The sequence below is a fragment of the Neovison vison genome, chromosome 3, assembly GCF_020171115.1.
Source record: "Neovison vison isolate M4711 chromosome 3, ASM_NN_V1, whole genome shotgun sequence".
NCBI lineage: Eukaryota > Metazoa > Chordata > Mammalia > Carnivora > Mustelidae > Neogale > Neogale vison.
In genome coordinates this window covers 140,492,112-140,514,541 of record NC_058093.1, presented here as the reverse complement: position 1 = coordinate 140,514,541, position 22,430 = coordinate 140,492,112, and the positions used below count along the sequence as shown (strand labels likewise).

Sequence of the window (22,430 nt, the reverse complement as noted above, 5' to 3'; positions counted from 1 at the left end):
TCTCTCCCTCCTCTTTCTCCTCTCCATCCCAGAAACAAACAGCTTTTCCCATCTCAGAAAGGGCTGTTTATCACCCTCCAAGCTGCTACTTTCAACGACCTCATGGTGGAGAGGTAGTTTTCCTTTTCTTCTTTCTTTGGGTTCACCTTTTCAGCATTGGAATTTGTCAGGCTCATGGGAATTATGACACAGAGAACACAGCCAAATTCACAGACATGCAGAAGAGAGCTCTGTACTCTTGGGACCACAGAACCTCCGACTAGAAGATGATCTGACCCGTTTCCCTGATTCTAAAAACCTCATGAAAAGTTTCCTGACTTTCTGAGGCCCCAAAACTCAGGGATGGCAGAGCCCGGCTAAGAACCCTCCATGGCTTCCTCTCTCTAGACATCTATCTTCGGTTACTTACTCGTCTTGGATACTTTGGGTTGTGGGGTTTCGACTTCAGTTTCCCTTTTCACTTCCTATAATAATTTTCTTCTAGAACTACGTTGTGAAACATGCAACAGCAGTGAAAAGGGACCGGGCAAATAGCGCACCTTCTCTGCACTTGGGCTATTGACTTTGAATCTTTTGTCCACCAGACAGTAGAATCTTCATGAATTTCTGCAAACTGGCAGCTTAATTTAATATTCCCGGAGTGGTCAGGGTACATCTCGGCTTGGATCTTTTTCAGTAATATCGGAGCTGTGAAGGAGAGATTTGCAGGTCAGTGTTCTTACAACAGTTGCAAAGAAAGACTTCATGGTGGGGAAGAGACTTTGCCATTGTGTCATATGTCATGCTAACAACAATCCCCAAAATAGGGATAATAATTATTACCCTCCGTTCACGGATGAGGAAGCCAAGTGTCTGAGGGGAGAAGTGGCATACCTAAACAGTCAGAAAAATGAACTAATCCACCTCATTTTTTCATTACAAAACACTCCACGAGTGAGCTCTGTAATGCACAAAGTGAAATGTGAGAGACTTTTTTTTTTTTTTAAAGAAGAGGGTGGGGGGCTGGGGATACCTAGCCTATAAACCTGGGCCAAATAGAAATGCTTTTAAAGGATCACCAGATGGTCCAGGTCAAAATCCGAGCTGGGGATTAGGAGCAGAATAAAATCCAGATGGGTGGGTTATCTCTGAATTGTCTTGGCTGAAAATATCCTAACGGAGTGCAGTGATGTCTGACATCAATTTCATTAGCAAAAGAGAGGCATCTTCTTGAATGAAATAGGAGCGAGCAAGAAACCATTCGGGGGTTAGCCTGAGCTCTTTGAACATCGCTTTTTTTTTTTCCCCCAATTTATTTATTTTCAGAAAAACAGTATTCATTATTTTTTCACCACACCCAGTGCTCCATGCAAGCTGTGCCCTCTATAATACCCACCACCTGGTACCCCAACCTCCCACCCCCCCGCCACTTCAAACCCCTCAGACTGTTTTTCAGAGTCCATAGTCTCTCATGGTTCACCTCCCCTTCCAATTTACCCAAATTCCCTACTACTCTCTAACGCCCCTTGTCCTCCATGCTATTGGTTATGCTCCACAAATGAGTGAAACCATATGATAATTGACTCTCTCTGCTTGACTGATTTCACTCAGCATAATCTCTTCCAGTCCCGTCCATGTTGCTACAAAAGTGTTCGCTTTTTAAATTAAACCCGGGATGAGCGCGCTGCCCGATGGGGAAATGTGTCATTGCCCAGGCCAGCCACTGGGCGGCAGGACAGACATTAGAATAGGACACGGACGGCGGACACAGCCAGGTGGGCAGAGTGATTTGGCCATAAGGTTACTGGAAACCTGGTGTCAATCTTCTGCAAACCGACTTCCCTAACCCCGCAGCTGTGCTAACCCGGAACATGACGTAATCCACCGCCAAGCCAGAAGTCCTCGATGCTGACGCTTTGTTTGCCCCTTTCCCGCGAATCCCACTGTGAAGTCGCCAATGGATTAAAGGTGCCTCTCTTCCCTCCTTGACTCCAATAGACATGTGGGCAACAGAAGGCACATTTAAAAGCTTATTTTCTACCCAGAAAGTGATAATGGGCTGATCAGGGAATAAGTCCCCCAACTAGGAAGTAGCTGAAGATACTGACAATATGATGGGAGAGAGAAAACATACCAAGTGCTCATCGATGGCAACCTCCATTTCAGTGCAAATGGCCGATGGGGCTAGCTGGGCTAGGTCCTGAGGCCATTGGTCTCAAACTCTCGGTCCAGACCCAGCCTGCCTCCTCCTCTGGGACCTAATTCCTCAAGGGCCCTTCCAACACTTATGCAGGGGCAGCCTTCATGATGATTTGTGTGTACCTGAATGTTCCTAAAGCAGCCAACCCTGTCCACCGCGCATTCTGAGTTCTGAACACAGAAAGTTGGCGGGACAGAGGGAAGGGCATACAGTGGGCAGCAGGACAAAATGAGGGTCCCGGAGAGCGAGAAAGCTGGCTTGGACAAGAGGTCTCGGGGCTTCCGAAAGGACCTCTCTTTGGGTGGGAGGAAGGGAGGGATGGAAACGAAGGAGCTACAGGGAAGCCTGGGGGTGTGGCTGGGTTTTTCTTCTGTGCGTATTCTGGCCAAGTGTGGAGTGGAAAGCCTAGAATAGAAAGCTTTGAATGTCCCCAGGAAAGGTTACTCAGTTTTATTTCTTTGAGTCATTTGAGGCACAACACCCCCCACATATTAACTCCTTCCCTGCCCGGTCTGTGGTTTGAGAGCGCAGCCTCCCTCCCAGAAGAGCACTGCGTGGACCCAGGGGGGCTTGGGGACACCCAGCACAAGCTCCACCAGTCCGCACTTACCTGCAGTGTCCTTGTTCCTACAGAAACTCGAAAAACCATGGACAAGGATTCCAAATAGACATTTCCATTCGGGCTGAAACCACTTTAGAAATCTTATAAAATACTGCTCCATCCTCTTTAAATATGTGGGTTTTTGGTGTTTTTTTGTTTTTTTTTTTTTTAGATTTTCTTTATTTGAGAGAGGAGAGCCACAAGCTGGGGAGGGGCAGAGGGAGAGGGGCAGACTCACCACTGAGCATTCCCAACTTGGGATTCCCAACTTGGAACTGGGTCCCAGGACCCCAGGATCATGACGTGAGCTGAAGGCAGACACTTAACCGACGGAGCCACCTGGGTGCCCCAACTTTAAATGTTTTAACACATGTCTCCTAGAGACCTGGCTGGATGCCCCCAAACGTTCTGAAGGGAGTTTTGTATTGAATCCTGCCTGCAGCAGGTGCAGAGGGCCCGCGGTGTCCACGGGAATAAGGAGCATCAGTGTGGAGGTCTGAACACTCGGGCAGGAGGAGCAAAGCCCCCTTAGCGTTAAGGGGGCCCCCAGCATCAAGATCCCGCATGCGCAGATGGCATCCCTGGCTGCGGTGTCTTCTCTTCTGACTCCTCCCACCCATGGGGAGGGAAAGAAGAGCTCTGAAATAACAGAGGCTAAAATTCGGGTTAAGGGGTGGAGTTTGGGGTTGAGCCGTTGCAAAGCAGCGGTGACGGTGACGGCATTTATAGCGCTTTGAGACTCAGTTGGTTTGAAACCTGGAACGGAGTCCCCAGGGCACTTTAGACTCAGACAAAGAGGAGGGTAAGTTGGAAAGAAATTTTATGTTCACATTTGGAAGAAAATCCGGGATTCAATTAAGCTGTTTTTAATGAAAATCACCAATTAAAGAGGAGACTCCCAAATTGTACCTAAATGTTTATTTCTGTAAATCCTGCTTAGTGTGTGGTCTATTTAATTATACTAATTAGCTACACTGATGAATGCTTCTGTTTATCTTTTAAAATATTTTTTAAAGGATAATTAAACAGAAAGTCATCTTAATCACACTCCCTTGGTTAAACCTACCTCCAAGCAACCTCTTCTAGCGGTTCCCTCTCGAGATCACCTGGAGACCTGTTAGAAACCACTTTCTCGGGGCACCTGGGTGGCTCGGATGGTTGGCGTCTGCCTTCGGCTCAGGTCATGATCTCCAGGTCCTGGGGTGGAGCCCCGCATTGGGCTCCCAGCTCAGCGGGGAGCTTACTTCTCTCTCTCCCTCTGCCTCTCCCCCTGCTTGTGTGTTCTTTCTCTAATGAATAAATAAAATCTTAAAAAAAAAGAAAGAAAGAAAGAAGCCACTTTCTGCAGCCCGAAACTTGAATCAAAAAACTCTGGAGGTAGAGCCCGGCAATCTGCATACAGGAGCTGGGCCTCCGGCTCGCCAGCCCAAACGCTAACAGCAACAGCCACGGAGCCTCACCTTTTCCCTCTCTTCTGCAAGGCGGCTCCTCCGCATCTTGTCTCTCATCTGTGCCTGATGCCGGTGGTTCAGGTGCAGGAATCCTTCTGAGAAGGCTTGAACTCCGCCTGACGTTCTCCTTCTCCTCCAAACGCAGCCTCAGGGCGGCCACCCTGGACAGAAGTTTCTTCTTCACGCCCTCGGCTATGGGTCCTCTCCCTGAAGCCTCTTGCTTCTTGACCTCCCCGGAGCCACTCCCTGCTGCAGGGGACTTGGGGAAGCCGAGGGTCTGGGCGGCCATGTGCCCGAGCTTCTCATCCCTGGGTTTTTTCCCAGAGCCCAGGCTGGAGCCCTGTTGGCATGAGGACGGCAGTATCTCGGGAGCTTTCTCCGACACACATCCACCTGCCGTGGAGGCCAAGGTCACAGCAGGCAAGCCCGATGCGCCGGTGGATGTGCCTTCCCTGGTGCAGGGCTCCTCCCCTGTAGGTTCCTGGATTTTGTGTCTTTCTGAAAAGTTTGTGATGTTTCCTTCAGGACAGGCGGTAAAAGGCAACCGAGGGAGAGCACTGGGAGACGGTGGATGTTTCCCACATTCACTCTCAACGGCTCCTCTGTCCTTTGAGTCAGAAAATGTGTAGGGGTGGTTTCTGGGCCCTACTACACCCTTCTCAGAGACATCGTGAATTTGACCCGAGGAGTCGCGAATGTCCGCTCCAACACATGCGTGAGTCATCACTGCAGGCCCATCAGAAAGAGGTAAAGGGGGGAAAACAGACTCTGCTTTGTCGTTTTTACTGCGTTCAGCCTCCCCCGAGCTTCTCTCGCTGCCCACTTGCATTTGGCCGATTCCATGAGCCCGGGGACATGCTCCCCGACCTTCGTCAGGACTCGGGACTTGCAAGACGGCGGGCCGGACGGCCGGTCTCCGGCCCATGGGCCCAGCATCCTGTTCACTGTCCTCGCTGACAACAGACACGGAGGACGTGGGAGGCCCCGCCGTCTCAGCCCGGGCACACACCGTCTCACCTGCCGCATCCGTGGGGTCCACAGAGGACTCCACGACCTTCAGGCGGGTCAGAAACCGTTTAAAGAAAGCAGCGTGATCCGCCTGGACTCGGTTGCCCTTTCGGTTTTGGCTCACATCATCAACGTTTTCCCTCTTTCCAGTTTTCGAAGGCTCGCATAGCAAATCTGCCACATCTAATTCCTTTTCGTCCACAGGATCCACTGATGACTCTAGGAGTCTGGGTTGGCTCAAATACTCGGACGAAAGACTCCTCCAGGATGCACGACCGGCTGATTTTCCACTAACGAGCGTTTCTCTGTCAATGGCAAGTGCTGAGCCAGACTCATCCTGAGGGCCGTGAGCCTTGAGAACGTCAGGACCCGCTTCCAGCTCCTTGGACTCGGAACCTGGCTGTTGTCTGGGTGGCCAGACTTCTGGAATGGAAGCTTCCAGAGTTATAATCTTGAGCTTGCTTCCTGTTTCCCAAAGTCCTGGCCTGCTCCCTCCGGACTCTTCCAGGGGGATATTAGAGAGAGGAGAAATGTGGCTTGGAGCCTGACCTCCAACTTCCACAGCGGCTTCAGCCGCCTCGCACACGCTAGTCCCCGAGCCTGAGCTCTGTCCTCTCTCCTCCCTGGAGTTTGCTGATAAGCAGTCCGAGGGCACTGGGTTTATCTGCCCTTGGGCAACAGGCATCCTGGGCCAACTTTCTTGGAGATCATCTTCAGGAGGAGAACTCTTTGGGGGTAAGCTCTCTGGCTGGATCCTCTGTGTTGTTTCACTTTCTTTGTCTTGGAAATGCTCCTCGAGGCTCCTCCGGCCTGCTCCGTCCACGGCCGGGCTCTTATTTCCAGAATCGTTATCAGTCTGAAGAGGGCAAGTGCGGCAGAAACCCTCTCCTTCTGGGAGCTGAGGAACGTGCATGTGGACTTCTGGCCCCCCGGGAGCCAGGCCAAAGGGCTCTTCTAGAGATGCTGTTGTGGAATAATTAAAAATATGGCCCAACTGTGCATTGGAAGGAAGCTGGCAAGTATTTCCTTCCGGAGCCTGAGGGGAACTCTCCCTGGGACCATTGGGGTGACTGTCCTCCGCGATTGAAACAGGGAGGTATTTGGCTGGGTGGACTTTGGTGGCCATAGTAACGGTTGATGTGTCCCCACTTTCCCTGGTCACCTGAAGACCCTCAAGATTAGCAGTTAAAGACACCGGCTTCTCAGGAGGAAACATCACCACCGAACCATTTCCGGCTGGTGTGTCTGCAGTGCCCGGGGCACGGGTCCTGGGGCTCTCGTCACCGCCTTCTGGAAACTGCACAGAAGAGCTGTTGTCGGAACACAGCGGCTGTCTTTCCTCAAACCCTCCGGAGCCGCCGGGGCTTGGCCTCTCCCGGCCAGGCTGGACTGCGGAGACCAGCGCGGAGGTGACGTTCTCCGTCTCTGCTAAATTTTCCCCTGTGCCACCTTCGCTGGCCTTCTGCGAAATGTTCCAGGCAAAAGTATTGGTAAAAAGAGGCGGCGCGGCAGAGTCTCCCCCCTTGCTGCTCCTGCACGGGCGCTGGGGGAGCTCAGAATGCTGCGTGTGGGAGAGGATGCCCGGCGTCTCGTTATCAGGAGAACGTGAATCAGATACTTTGCTTTGAATCTCTGCCGGCTCTAAGTCCGTGGAGCAAGTTTCCGGAGGCAAATATCTATCAGCTGAGGCTCCAGCAGGAGAATCCATTGTGTCCCGTGTTCCTTGGTCTCGTGCTTCAAGACGCTCCAACACGCTTGCTGCTTCCCTGCCCCCTGGCTCATCGCATGGAGTTTCCAGGGTGAGGCTGGGCTTTTCGGGTTCAGGGGAAGCAACAGAGAGAGCCTTGGGCTCCCAGGGGTCAGCACTGCCCTCTTGGGGGAGAAGCACTGACAGCTCCCCAGGGGATGTATTTTCATTATGGGCATCTGGGATGCTCAGCTCATATCCTGGTTCTGGCCAGGAACCTCCAAGTGCATGGTCTTTTCTGTCCTGCTTTTCTCCGTGTTGTGGACATTGAGTACAGCTTCCTAGCTCCAAGTATCGGGCCAACGATGTGTCTTCCTCATCGATCCCTCCTGCGTTGGGGAAGGAATTTGTTGTGGTCCCAGTAAATGCAGACTCTTCCCCAGCAGGATCTGAGAAAGCTGGCAGCTGGCTATAAAGGCTCTCCCTGACTGTTTCCCGAATTTGCACCTAGGAAGATGAAAGTGATATTAATAGACTTGTTCCTAGGAGAGCCCACAATTGGGCATTCCTGCGAGCCCAAGAATGTTCATCCTCGATGACTGTAATAATGGACAAGAGAAGAAGCAGGAATGATTGAAATCTAAACGCCGGTCCCCAGACCCTCTCTAGCTATTAGAGACTTCCTGGAGAAATGCACATTTAAGCAACTGTGTTCCAGGGGACCCTTGGTCAAATTCCCCTTTTTAAACAAAAAGCCTTCCGACAGTCGTCAGATGATGCTTTCTTGTCTCTCAGGAGGAAAGACAGAAATAAATTGAATGTAAACTATTTTGATCAAGTTAAGCCACCAGAGCTTGTGTGCATCTCTCCAGAAAGATACATTTCACATGATCATAACAAATGAAATATATAAGGCTTGTAAAGTAGCAATGAATAAACTTTGTCCCCAAAATAGGACAGTAGCTTGCTGGCTAATAATGTTACTAAAGAACAGAGAAAGGCCTGTCCTTTGAACCTGTTTCTAATGAAGTAACGGGGTTATGTCTGGTCACCAGCGCTTTCAATTATTTCTGCCCCAGGAAGGTTATAGAATTCTACAATGTCTCTTCCACTTTAAAACAGATGTCCCGTGGCAGGCAGACCATGCCCATGAGAAGTAGAAGATTCAGGGGAAGAGAGAGAGAGAGAGAGAGAAACGGATGGAGGAAGGAAAGAAGGAAAGAAGGAAGGGAGGGAGAGAGGGAGGAAAGAGGGAGGGAGAAGGAAGAAAAAGGGAAGGGGAGGAAGGGAAGGATGGAGGAAGGAAGGGAAGGAAGGGAGGTAGGGAGGGAGGGGAGGGCGGTAAGGAGAGAGGAAACTCACTTTGTGAGGAGTAAACCCTGACTGTTGTATGATATCGTTTATTGTTGAAGGAAGCAACAAGATCTTAGACTACATTCTTATCTCTTAAAACTTTAATTTCATCAATTATTTCAACACACGTCAAAATCACGCCCAGGCAACAAAAAGGGAATTGCTGCTAAATTTTGGCAAGTACCTCCGTCTTTGCCTCCAGGACCGCGCTTTAGAGCAACCCCTTTTGATAGTACAGAAACTGATAGCTGGGCTTATAAAGGAGAGGAGACAGAGTCTCCCAGGGCATAACAAAGCCAACCTGGAATGTTTCTGGGCACAGTGTGGCTCCAAGTCCCAAGGCTCACTCCCAGAAACCACACGGGAGAATCCTGGGTCTTCTGCCTTGCAGTCAGTCCCTTTACGTACTACCAGTGGGAGAGAGACCAGCAGAGCCACAGCGCCCCCCACACTCCCCCAAGGCTGCCTGCTGTCACCAGTGATTCCCCTCTCATCTCCTCCTTCAACCCACCCTGACGTTCATTTAATTCTGAACTTATTGGCATAAAAGGGCCTCAGGAGCAAGAAGAAACTCAATATCATTTCCTGTGCTATACACTCCATGAGGGCTGGGACCATCTTCGATTCAACAAATGTTTCTTGACCGCCTGCAGCGTATCAGGGAGTGTCCCTGGTAGTGCATAGAGCACAGGCAATCTGCCCTGTTGTCGGGAAGGAGCTCGCATTCTATGTGGTCTTCGAGGCTGTTAGTTACAGCAATTAGCACCCGGCAGGTGCACCACGAGCACTTGTTGAAAGAAGGAGTAAATGAATGAACCACGCATGATCAGGGAGCTCAAGCCAACATCACCCATGAAACCTCTACAAGCTGAAGGGCTTTGGACTTCCTGTCTGCTCCTGACTTTGGGAAAACTCTATTTTTAAAAAGTCTTTTAACCAGAAGCTGGGGCACTACTGAATCACATCCCGGTGTTTCTAAAAAGAAAAATGTACTTATTCTCTTTCTATATCCCCCATCACCTTAAAATGGAAAAAAGAAAACAAGGAAGATCACTTCTGGGAAACACAAAGCAAGGGTTTTTGTTTTGTTTTTTTTTCTTCTTAGTATCAAGAAGTTTAAGATGTGTATGGTTTCACCTCTATACCTGAACCTCTATGCTCTTTCCATTTGCCTTTTTCATTCAGTTTTTTCATAATGAGATGTAGTACAAATATACTGAAATATGAAGAAAGAAAATTGGGGTGGCTTCCTGGTCATGACTTGAGAAATGAAGGCAGACTGTCCAGTTAAAAACACCACGACCCTTTCCTGAGCCTTCTTCCCTGGCCTGAATTTTTGCTACCGGTGTCAGTCCTTTATTTTAAGATTCTGTCATCATCACATTATCCTCAGTGCCAATAGACATTTATGGAGTAGCTGCCTTGTGTAGAACTCTCTGCCAGGCACTGGACAGTTTTTTCCCAAAGGGCTCCCACTAAAAAGCCCTATGTTGCTTACTGGGATTTTAACCACCCATTATTGCTTATTACCCTCCCCCCCCCAAAAAAAAACCCAAAAACCAGAGTTATAGGCTAACACCTAGAAGGCACTGGTGTCTGGAGTGAATGAGTCACAGGACAAATAAGTTTTGATCAGGGAGAGTTTGGTCATTGACACATAACCACGGTATCTTGCCTTAATTTCCAGAACAGTCATGTTCCTGTTAATGTATATTCTCTCCTCCCCTCTCTTGCTTTAAAAATAAAGTCCCATTTTAAAATAGCCTAGTGAAGCCCCACATAGGTAAAGAAGTATGGCAAATCCTTGACTGTGTAAATTCATCTACTCGACAAACGTTTACTGAGCATCTACTACGTTCCAAGTTCTCTTCTAAGCACCAGGGAAGCATCAGTGAGCATAACAAAGACTGCTGTTAACAAAGGCCTTTTGGAAATTATGTCCAGGCAACAAGCCACACAAACAGTCCACTGCTGATGTGAAATTCCATAAATGTTATTTGAAACAATGGGATTTTCTCAAAGTGGAGCTTTTAACAGGCCAGTGTATGCTTGTCAAGGCTGAGACACAGTTCCAAGGGCAGGCTCCTTGGGTCTCATTCAGAGACTGACTCAGAGAAAGAGGGAAACCACAGACTCACACCTTTCAAATGAGTCAGGTCTTTCTTTTAGGAGGAGATCTCTCAGGGAGGTCATTGTGAAAGAACCCCAGCAAGTGATTCTCCTGCCGCTCGGCTGTTCTCATTACAGAGTAAGTGTTGAAACTCAAGAGGCGTCGGTGGCCAGAAAGCTGTTCTCACTCAGATGAAAAGATGGGGAGGGTCTGGGGTTCCAGGAGGACACCCAGTGCAGTGGGAGAAGTGTGGACTCCGAGGTCTGGGCACCTGAGTTCAGCTCAGTACAGTATTGTATATATGACCCCAAGTAACCTCTTGAGCCTCTCTGACCCTCAGTCTCCTCCTCCAGGGCTAACCATACATTTGTCGGCACCATCCTGTCGAATCCCTGACTCTGGCTGACATTAGCTTCCCTTGTTGTCTGTGAAAAGAAAGTAGTGGCCAGGACCGAGAGAAAACTGAGCGGCCCTGGTGAGCAGAGTAGTGAGCCCTGGACTTTACATAGGTTTTCTCATTTCAGTGGTCAAGTAAATCGGAAAGACTGATGCTATCGTGTCTTCTTCACAGATGAGGTGAACGGCCTGGGTCCAGTCAGGAGACGGCAACCACACAGTACCTCCAGGAAGGGAGGTTGAAATCTACAGTTGTTAGTTGCATGGAAGAGTAACCGCAGCTAGGGGGAGGGGAGACCCCACTGTGCTCTAAGGGGAGGGGAAGCACCGAGGAAGGGCAGCTTTTTAGTTACTCAGACCTCGCTGGAGAAGGTCTGAAACAGGCCACCAGATGACAGAGAACTTCGCTGGGTTAGCCAGACCAGAGTCGGTCTGGAACTGCTGTGAGCCACAGACCACCCGTTCACATGTGGGCAGGGGGCAGGCAGTCAGCGCTCAGCTCAGAGGCAGGCAGCGGTGGTCTAGGCCCTGGCAGGGGCAGGCGCTGGGGCCTTCACAGTGGGTGGGCGACATGTGGCAGGAGTAAAGACCGGGAATGGCAGCCCCGTGTATTTGGGGCCACAGGAGGCCGGATGTTGGTGCAAAGAGGGGGCCATGCAGAGCTCTGGCTCCCGAGGAGAGTGGCCTGCAGGAAGACCCTCCCTAGGGCAGGCCTACAAGGTAGCAGATGGGCCATGCTCTGAGCCCCGTGCTTGGGCCAGCTCTGTGGGGTGAAAACACACACACACACACACACACACACACACTCCATACTGAAAATGCCAAAGCACCGTCTTCCTCCTGCAGTGTCCTTCCAGCGCCCTCTGCTGAGAACGCTTCACACCGGGCTTCCCTGAACAGAGAAATGGTTCATGAAATTCCCTTCTCAGTGAGCATGCAGGGAAGGGCGCACGGCGAGCCGAGGGGCAGTCCGTTGAGAACCGACACATGAGGTCGCTGATATTCACGGGTTAGAAATCTCCCGTCGTCCATGACAGAACCAGGATTTAAAGCCAAGTCTGTCTGGCTGGAAAGCCCTTTCCAACTTGGGTTTTCTAACAAGAGAAGTTCATGCAAACACCTCCAAGAGGCTGGAAACGCCTGCTTAATGTGAAAGCTAGCAGTCCTGGGGTCCCGAGACATTTTGGGTAGAAGACTGTAATGGTCCTTGTTATGCAACATGACCCCTTGTTCATTCGCCAGCTTCCTCACAAGCCCTAAGGACAGGGACTCTGTCATTCATTTCTGAATTTCCAGAACCTTAGCCCACAGTAGGGGCTCCGTTAACTTGCTGCTTGAATAAACACATGAATGAAGACAAGGAAAGAAAATGGTGGACCAAATTTAGTAACACTTCAAACCTCGTCCTGAAAGCAGTATTGCCCTTGAAAACCTACCCTCTGCTCCTACCGCATTTTCCAGACCCCTCTCTAGCAACACCCTCTCATTCTATAAACGCCTTGCTTCCTTCGCCGGCCTTTTCAAAACTGTCGCCTCCCCAGGAGGATCCCTTAGGAAAGCTGTGACGTCTCTTCATCTGCCTCGTGAGGTTCAGAGTTACACTCGTCTTCATCAACGAGAGTGTCCTCAATGCCAACCAAGTCCATGAGACTAACTTAGTCACTAACAATAGAAGGTGGTAAGAGATAAGATCCCTCCTCCCAAAGAGCTTATGATCCCGCTGAAGAGACAAGATGTACGTGGAAAAGATAAATAACAATTATGACAAGTCAAGCCAACAGCCAGATGGATAGATTTTAGCTATTGGTGCTGCTGCAGGAGAGGAAACAAGGTCACCACCTAACTCTCCTCCTCTAACTCCACGGATACGGTCCCGCCGTGTGAAGACCAGATGTCACACTCTTTTTTTTTTTTTTTTTTTTTGAGAGAGAGAATGTGGGAGGGGGAGAGGGGAAGAGGGAGAGGGAGAGAAAGAATCTCAAGCAGACTCCTTGTTGAGCACGAGCATGATGTGGGCTCGACCTCATGACCCATGAGATCATGACCCGAGTGGAAATCAAGAGTCAGACTCTTCACCTACTGAGCCACCCAGACGCTCCCCGATGTCGCACCCTTATATTACTTGTATCAACTCTCAGATGATTCTTGGACATTTCTCTGCAGTCTTGGGTATCTTCTCTACTGAGCGGTGTGTAGGCATCGCGGTTGACTAACTCAACAGCATCCCCAACCCCCTTCTCCCCTGCTACCTCCAACCAAAAAAGCTGGAAAACCACATAAACAGCTAGATGCGTAGGGAGACAGGGCCAAGGGGTCAGTTCTTGCTAACAAGACACAAGGGGCATTCTGCTAAGGGACTACAGAGGAGCTTTTGCTTTCCTTATAGAAGGCACAGACAGAGCAGGTACCTTGCCTCCCCCATCCTTCTTCCTGTCATGAAGCGGTGATGCCTGGTGTTGAGCTGTCCTCTTGCCGGGAACAGGACAGCAGCACAAAAATGAAAGTCAACAAGCTGTGGCCAGTGGAGCAGAATGAGAGAAAAGACTTGGGAGCTCACAGGTGTCCTTGAGCAACTAAGACAACAGTGAGACCTTCTACCCACACTTGTAGTGAAGTGAATGGCAAAGGTCCTCATGAATAAGGCCAGGGTTGGCCATTCTGTTTGCTGTGGCTAAAAGTCCTCCTATGGACCCAAGAAGGAAATATATTGCTGAGGGATGAAGGAAAGGGCATGTGAGGTTGGCCTTGGACACCTTCTGGAGGCATGTGGGTGGCTTTGGGCAGACATTAGTATGATGGCTGATGTCACAAAGGGCAAGGGTATGGCTCCTGGAAAGGGGACTCGAGGGGCTGGTCTAAGTGCCAAGGGATCAAAAAGGCACGAGGCAAAGTGATCTTGAAGATGTGGGGGAGGGGAATGGGGAAATGTGAGAAGATGGATCATCAAAGGAGAGGCCAAGGTTCTAAAGGCCAAGGTCAACCCCCCAGGGCCAGGAAGGTCAAGCCACTCGGATCCTTGCATCAGCTGGGAATACTGCCAGAGGCTGATGTGTGCTGGTTGCAGGGGCGGGGGTGGGTGGGTGGAAAGGGGGGATGTTGCGGGGTTGGGGGGTTGTGTTGGGGGGGTGGATAATTTTCTTTCTCTAACTCCTGCTTCTTTTAAAATGTTCTTTAAATGCCCTTTCTTCCTTATCTGGCCTAGACATAAATAGCACGATGTTCTTCCCCAGTTGTACACGCATCATCAATTTCTACCTCCTCGTGGTTCCAGGAACCGTCTAACGGGCCCTTCCCCTCTCCCGGCCACCCGGGGCGGCTGCAGCCTCGCCCTGCGCCTCCCCTTTCCTCAGTGTCTGCTGAGCCCCCACTGCGGGCACAGCGACATTCAGCCTTTCAGTCATTCAGTAGAGCGAATCCACATCACCTGGGGCGGCACCCCTGAAATAGCCCCTGAAATGGGCAAGCTAGAGTATTTCAGAACTTGACTTTATTTTTAGGAGTTGCCGGGTTGCCCAGAAAGGAGCATCACTTAAAGGCTTTGAACGGTTAAATAACACAGAAGAATGTGGAGGACACTTGTCGGAAATCCTCACCCCGAAACGTGACCCCTGTCAATCGACCTGCTCCTCTGCATTCCATTCCCTCCCAGAGACCAGGAATCTGCAGCCTGGAGCTAGGAGAGCTGTTAGAGCAGAAGATACAGCCTGCCGTCATACCTACGAACCTGATCCAGAAGAAGCTGGCGCTCCAATCCTGATTTCTTGGAAAAGCAGTAGAGTTGGTAAAATGCCAGTTGGATCTTTTTATTGGGAGGGACTGGGTTTCCATAACATGTGTCCTTTCCTAGGGCCGAGGGCCTCTTGTACATTTGGTGGAAACAAGGTGTGAGCAAAGGACATCACGTGTGAGTCAGATCCGCCTGTTCCTCGTGCCTCTCGGGTGTGGGAAGCAGGTGCTCTCCTCGCTACCAATCACCCAGCCCTGTGTGGCCCTTAAAATGGGGCAGATACTGTGCTAAGTCCTTTACGTATGTTAATACAGGTAACATCTGTAAAATGTCATAGAAAAGTACACCTTTGGGACTTGGGGTTGTGCAAGGTTAAGGACAAGTATACCAGCTATCGCAACACACGAGAAGACCTCCATTGTATTCAGCTGCCAAACACAATGAGTCAGAAAAGCAGCCTTCATCCTTGCCCCGGTGTGTCTGGAGGTCGGCGGGGAGTTATGCAATCCTAAGGGAAACAGAGTTGGGAAGGGCTGTGATTTTTCTCAAATTCCTTTTCTGAAGAGTCTCTCGGTTTTCTGCAGTCTTGGGGACGCGGCGATTGGGTGAGAAGGTTAAAGGAAAGTGGAATCGGTGCGGAAACCCGGCTCGGGTCCTGGATCTGCGGCGCCATGGAAAGTGGCTTTGGAGAAGTCACCGACCCCTCGGAGGCCGTTTCTTCCACAGTAAACTGAGAGGCTGGAGGGTATCTCTTGACTCGGATGTCCCTGGTGTTCTATGTCCCGCTGCCTTGTAAACATCACAAACACTGAAAGGGGGCTTAAACCTCACCCTCTCCTCGGGGCTGGATTTCCCTTGGACTCGTCAAGCTTCCAGATCTAATCCTCTCCGTGAGCTAGGAGAGCTGTTAGAGCAGAAGACACAGCCTGCCGTCATACCTACGAACCTGATCCAGAAGAAGCCCGTGGGCCCCCTAGAGAGGACCAGGGAGAAGACGGTGGGCCGGTCACCTTACGGCCCCATGTCCTGATTCTTGTCCTGCCTCTAGAGTTGGGGCTTCTCCCTCCTGGGTGAAGTGAAGGGCCTGTGCTTCCAGTAGGCTGCGCTGCTCCACAGAGTTCTGGAGGCTCACAGTCCCAGTCCAAGCTGATGAAAATCTTCACAGCCACAGAGCAAAATGGTAGAGCCCCCAACTCTGCTAATGCTTTTTGGGGTTGAGAAAAGTTTTGGCTTCTTCTTCTTCCCCCAAATCTTGTTTTACCTACACGGTTCTGTGTATCATTGCAGGGGTTTCCAGACCCCCTTGAGCCCATCAGTCTCCTCCCCGGGGCCCACGGGAGCCTCAGACTGAATTCCTGCTATTGGTTGTAAGCGGGGGGTTGAGTTGTGTGGCACCGTTTGCTTCCCACAGCCCGAAACGTCTATGTAGATTTCAGATGGAATAACACGGGGCGGGGGCGGGGGGCAATGAACCCTTAGTCGGGTTCTAGGAGAGCATTTTCAAATCAGTCTCTCTCTTTACAGTTTTTACAATTTGTGAGCAAAATCAAAACCGACATAGTAGCAATTACTGTTACTGCCCAGAAAATAATACACTGTACAAAGCAAGTTCTTGTAAACTTTAGAAACAGGAAATACGTGTCATGGTTATGACACTCCTATCTTGTCTGTTCAGCCTGGCTTCGTGGGGCACAGCTGAGATGGCAGTGGGCACATGGAAAATCTGAATATAAATGTAAATATAGGCAGGTCACTTGTCTTGGATAGTCATTACCAAAAATCAGGAGAAAATGTAAGCATGGGGCTTGAAGACTCCCTTCTCGGCCATCTGTCTCTTGTAAGTAGCAGGAGAGATCTGTGCCCAGGTGTGGCTTCTGGTTAGAAAATGTCTCCCCAGAGAGTTCAGTTCTAGAAGGGCACAGATACCCAGCAGGCAGCATGGTACCCGATTAGATTCAGAGACAGCTTTGCTCAGCAGAGGCCAAATTTCCTAGGTAGGCTTACTCATCCTTGTGCGAGGCCCACAGCAGATGTGCAGGAAAGAGGTCAAATAAAAGAGGTCACATCCATCCAGTCTGTTCTTGGGTCAGGGTGTCTTTGCCAACCCAGGAAGGTTTTGCATATTCGGAGTCTGGGTCTCTTCTCGTTCTCTGTTGAGATGTTGATCTGCTACTCGAAAAACTGCCGAGGGTCCTGTGCTTTGGTTAACACGTATTCTACTAAAATTAAGTCTTCATCTCTAATAATTGGTTGCTTGGTTGGGCTTGGTCTTCTTCAGATCTAAACTGAAGCCATCCGTTCTTTTTTGAGTAGAGAGAGGGAGAAGCACCTCTTGTTTCTCCCGTGAGCGACTGAGGTTCCAAACAAGAGTGTCCAGAAGAATCAGCACACTTGTTCCAGTGGGCACAAGGCACTGAAGGTGGCCATGTCCAAGTGACTACGGACACGGCGTTGTACGGCGAGAACGTGCAGCTGAAGGGTTAAGTTGAAAACCCCTGCACGGTAAAGATGAAGGAAATCAAAGGCCAGGGGGAGAGCAAAGAGGAATGTGGTGATTAGACCGGAAATTCAGGGAGCCACCAATGTCAACTCTCCCACTGTAGATGGGAGGAAACAGAATGATTCAGAAAGAAGTTTCAGGAAGCTGAAGTTGTTAGGGAAATGCTGGGAGACCCAAGGAAGAAAGACAAGGTCTGGGATTCGGTGCAGTGATTCGAGTCAGGAGAGCAGAAACTATTCTGAGCTGATATTTGTCCTGACAGTGGATTGAAAATTCATATATTTCTTCCCTGAAGCATGCGTACATGGAAGCCCTGGGTTTTTGTTGTTGTTGTTTTTCTAGAACTGATCTTGTCTTCCTCTGGAGCTCTCCATCACACATAGGAAGCTGAGGACTGTATGGGGAGTAACAGTTTTCTCTCTGCCTAGGCCTGCCTCCGATCCAATAACTTGAACATTGTTTTAGGGAATTCCCGGGTCCTTGGTTCTGCCTGGTTCTGCTCCTGTCCCTGTGGCAGCTGGTGTCAGAGTTTTCCACACTGGTATATGGGTGCTAGACTACTCTCCATGTCCCAAAATGGAAGCAGGGGAAAGATCCGTGCTCATGGTTTCCCTCAGCTGGTGCAGGCAGAATCCTGATACCAGGAGGTGTGAAGTCTGGGCAAACGTGTCCCTCCGGGCCCTGACTCTGTCAGCCTTTTGTCCCAGCATCTCCGAGGGCACCTTCCAAGGGCTGTGTACACTTGTCCGAACCCTCACGCCCTCCCACTGTGTGTACAGACATACGGCTCCCTAATCTGAGAAGAAAGGAATTTAGAAAACTCCTCTCTCGACAAAATCCAGCTAAAACTCATTGTCCCGCCTAAACAAAAGTAAGAACAGATGCCTTTTTCTTTCCAGCTGTTTGCTTTCCTCGGCACAACCTTTGACCATTTTCACCTCGCCCTTGAGGCAACCCTTGTCTCCTGAGCTACTTTGGAAGTGGGTCCTAGAGGCAGAAATGGAAAAACAGAAATTTTTCTTTCAGACATATCCCTGGACACACCCCTGGCGACCGCATCAGTTTCCTCGAGTTACGGAAACAAATGACCACCAAGTGGGTGACTTAGAACAACACGCATTCCTCTCTCAGATCTGGAGGCCGGAAGCTCGAAATCAAGGTGTCCCCAGGGCCATGCTCTCTCTGAAAGCTCTAGGGAAGAATCCTTCCAGTCTTTTTTTTTTTTTTTAAAGATTTTATTTATTTATTTGACAGAGAGAAATCACAAGCAGATGGAGAGGCAGGCAGAGAGAGAGAGAGAGAGAGGGAAGCAGGCTCCCTGCTGAGCAGAGAGCCCGACGCGGGACTCGATCCCAGGACCCTGAGATCATGACCTGAGCCGAAGGCAGCGGCTTAACCCACTGAGCCACCCAGGCGCCCCTCCTTCCAGTCTTTTGACCTCCTCTTTAATTACATCTGCAAAAGCCCCATTTCTAAATAAGTCACATTCTGAGGTTCCAGGTGGACATACATTTGAGAGGACAATTTTCAACCCGCTATAGCAACCCACTCCTTTCCGGGCCTGTCCTGTTGGCCTTCCCTCCCCCACAGTCTCCAGCTGGCTCAGCAGTGATGCTTTGCCCCCTGCTAGAATGATGTTCTAGCCACAGGATTGCTCTAGGGAGGCTGGCTCTCTTCTAGGGGGCCCACTTGCTTCCGTGGTAAGGGGTCTGTCAGGAGGGTGGAATTCAGAACAACCAAGAGTCTATCCCTGGTTGCTGCCTGGCTTCTGGATCCCTGTAATCAGTGCCAGCCACTTCAGAATGTCCCTCCAGGGACCAGGCCAGGCCTGAGCTGGACCTTCTCCGAGCTGCTGATGGACAGGCAGTGACTAGGGAGTTCTTGCATTTACTGTCAGAGCTGGGCCCGGACGGAGCTAGACATGTAAACAATGAGGGAGGGAGCGGTTCTCATGATGGTTCTTTTCCCACCCAACACCATCAGTTTGATGGTAAATGTGAAAGCACTTGTTTTTAAGCCATCACTTAAAAAAAAAAAACAAAAAACACACACACACGCCTGAAATCTCAAGGCAATATCAAAATACCTGTGCTGACTCAGAAAGATAATTTTTCAAGCATCAGCAGAAAGGGGAACTTACGGAATTTGTAATTTTACCACCCGCCCGCCCCCTTCCCCCTCCTCAGCTCTGCAAATGCGGTGGGGGCAGCAGATTGGAGGGGGTGGGGGAAAATGATTGTTCATGTTTGTCTTGCCTCTTGAATGAGATCTAACTCAGCGCTGTGTTTGTCCTGGGCACTCACAGATGAATCAGACCCAGAGTCTGCCTCCACACGGCTCTGCACAGTAGCGGCCCAGTTGAACGAACACACAGCTGTACTGTAAGGTAAATGCTAGCAGAGAGGTAGGAATAAAACATTATGGGGGAAATGAATTCTCCTTCAGGGAGAGGGGAAAGGACCAGCATATCAGGGAAAGAGCCAGAATCCATTTATGGGCTGCCTGTGCCTTTATGTTTCTTAATTTTTTCATTCCTTTATTCCACACACACTTACAGAAAGCTCTCTGTGTGCCAGGCCTCATCACAGCTGCTGGAAAGGGGACATCAGCAGCCAAAGACTGTCTTCTTGGAATTTACTTTCCATGTAAGGAGGCAGAGAAGGTGAAGGGGATCAGGCAGTGTGCCCTCGGGAGAGCAGGTCAAGGAAACAGCATGAATAAGACGCTGGGGCAGGGAAGTCCCCCTCCCTGCCTCATCTGGAATGACTAGGATATGGGGTTCATGGGAAGGGCAAGGTAGCCGGGAGACTTTGGCAAGAGCCTACCACCCGGATATGGAGATCCATACGTGTCATTCAAAGCATTCAGATTTAGTCCTGTAGAGAGAGGGTCCACCAAGGTTTGGCTGGAGCCAGGAAGGTGTTGTCGATTTAAACAAGGGAATGATATTCCCAGGTCCAGGTTTTAGGAAGACTGTTGCAGTAGCATGTGGGGAGGGTCTTAGAAGAGGATGGGAAGGCTATGGCTAGAGCCTGAAGAACCTTCGTCAATTCACCAGTGATGGCGAATGCCCAGTTTGGAGAAAGATATCTGATGCCCTTGCCCTGGGAACCGGTCTGATACTGACCCCCGAGTGGTATATGGCTCTGACGATGGAGGCCACAGGCTTAGTTTTTTTCAAAGTGTTCATCACTCTATCGCAGTAGGTCACACACACACAGTACAACATTCACAAGGTACACGGAGAATGGGCATGCATGACCGGGAAGTGCCCTTCCTACCCCCGCTACCCACTCAGTCACCAGAGGCATTCGCAGTTATCAGAGTTTGTTTTCATTCTAAAGACAGTTAAGGAGCTCAGACCTAACACGGAATCGGGAGGCTATGTAATGTGGTTAGGGCTGAGGCCCTGGAGTCAGCCAGACTCCGTTTAAAGCCAGGAGGCACCCTACCATCCCCCCTCCCTGCTCCGACCCAGAGCCCGGACAGCCGCAGGATGTATCTTGCTGGGTTGCGAGGTAATTCAGGAAGCTAACCCACCGACATCCTAGCACAGTGCCTGGCACATATTTGAACTCCATCAGCACGAGCTAATATTAGCTATTGGGCAGTTGAGTGTGATGGCGGAGGGTGGAAGGGAAAGGCAGGACACGTCGAGCACTTTCTGGGGAAAGCCTTGGTTGCTCCAAGTGCGGTCACTGGAAATCCCTTAGAACTTACTGGACGTGCAGGATCCCAGACCCCGCCCTAGACTTGGTGAATCAGAAGCTGCTTTCCAACAACTTCTCAGGTGACCTGCGTGCAGGCGAGAACGTGAGAAGCACCATCCTATATGAGCCCCAAATCCTTGAGGGAGTGGGCCACAGATTCCCTGACCTGGGCAGATGCTCCTGCTGAACCTTGACCTTCAGACGTAAGTCCTTAGACATCTTACAATGAAAACTCACTTTCAAGGGGAAAGCAGTCGCTCCCCCGAGCCCGGCTCCAGCCTTCAATTGCACATCTGATTTCCCAAGCCCAGGAACCTGTGACCTCAAAGACAACTGGGAAGTGTCCCCTTTTGTCCTGAGTAACCTGATAGACAGCTCAGGGGCGGGGTGGCTTGTTGTTTTTAAAGTGATACAAGAGCCTGCCCGACAAGCAGCGAGGCTGCCAGGATGCCATCTGGGACACGAAGGCCCTGGCCATGGGAGACTACGTTGGAACTTGGTATTGAACGTAGAGGCTCCACGGGGTTAGGGCTGCGAGGCTGAAGGGGCTCACAGGGTGGCAATCGCAGCTCTTTGCCGCTTGGTCCAAACTGGTAGACCATAGCTAGATATATGGGATTCAGGAAACAGCCCTTTCCTTTAAAAATGGAAGCACAGGGGCACCTGGGTGGCTCAGTCGACTCTTGATTTCAACTCAGGCCATGATCTCAGGGTCGTGGGATTGAGACCCAAGTCAGGGGCTTTGTACTGGGTGTGGAGCCTGCTTAAGGTTCTCTCCCTCTCCTTCTGCCTCTTCCTGCTCGCTCTCTCTCCTCCTCACTCCCTTTCTTAAAAACAAAATAGAACCACATACCATAATGGTGGGTGCACGTGACTATACATTTGTCCAAAGTCACAGAACGCACACCACCAAGAGTGAACACTGTCATAAACCGTGGACTCTGGGTGATAATGGTGTGTCAGTGGAGGTTCATCAGTCATAACCAATGACCCACGCTGGTGGGGGATGTTGGTAACGGGGGAGGCTGTGCATATGCAGGGCAGGAAGCGTATGGGAACTGTCTGTGGCTCCTGCTCGATTTTGCCAAAAACTCTTCTGAAAAAAAAAGTCTATTTTTCAAAATAAAAAGAAAATGATAATTTGTTACTGAATCAGCTGTAGGAGAGGAAAAAAAGAAACCAAGGTTGAGGCCTGGGGCAGTATGCTTTAAAAAAAAAAAATCACAATTATAAAGGAAATAACTTAGAACTGAGATGTCCCATCCAGAAGATAGCCATTTGCCGCTAAAGAACACTTGAAATGTTCCCAGTGCAACTATGGAACTGAACTTTTCATTTGATATAATTTTAATTAAGTGACATGTAAGTCCAAAAGCTGACATGTGCGAGATCTATAATAAAATTTGTAAGGCAGTTTGGAACAATTTGGGTATATGAATCTTTTTTTTTTTTTTTAAGATTTATTTATTTATTTATTTGACAGAGAGAGAGAGAGAGATCACAAGTAGGCAGAGAGGCAGGCAGAGAGAGAGGAAGGGAAGCAGGCTCCCTGCTGAGCAGAGAGTCCGATGTGGGACTCGATCCCAGGACCCTGAGATCATGACCTGAGCCGAAGGCAGCGGCTTAACCCACTGAGCCACCCAGGTGTCCTGGGTATATGAATCTATTCTTTCAATTGTTAATTTTGTGAAAGCTAAATACAGATCAA

At 49.9% G+C, this 22,430-nt stretch overlaps 1 protein-coding gene across 1 annotated transcript in view; it reads right to left on the bottom strand.

Moving 5' to 3' along the window:
* Positions 1-22,430, bottom strand: part of ALPK2 (alpha kinase 2) — a 102,741-nt gene that overhangs the window by 31,557 nt on the left and 48,754 nt on the right. Inside the window, exons 4-5 of the mRNA XM_044240982.1 lie at positions 4,241-7,433; positions 540-687 (exon numbers count right to left, since the gene is read on the bottom strand). Of these exons, the coding sequence (XP_044096917.1) occupies positions 540-687; positions 4,241-7,433 (3,341 nt within the window). The remainder of the gene's footprint in view (positions 1-539; positions 688-4,240; positions 7,434-22,430) is intronic.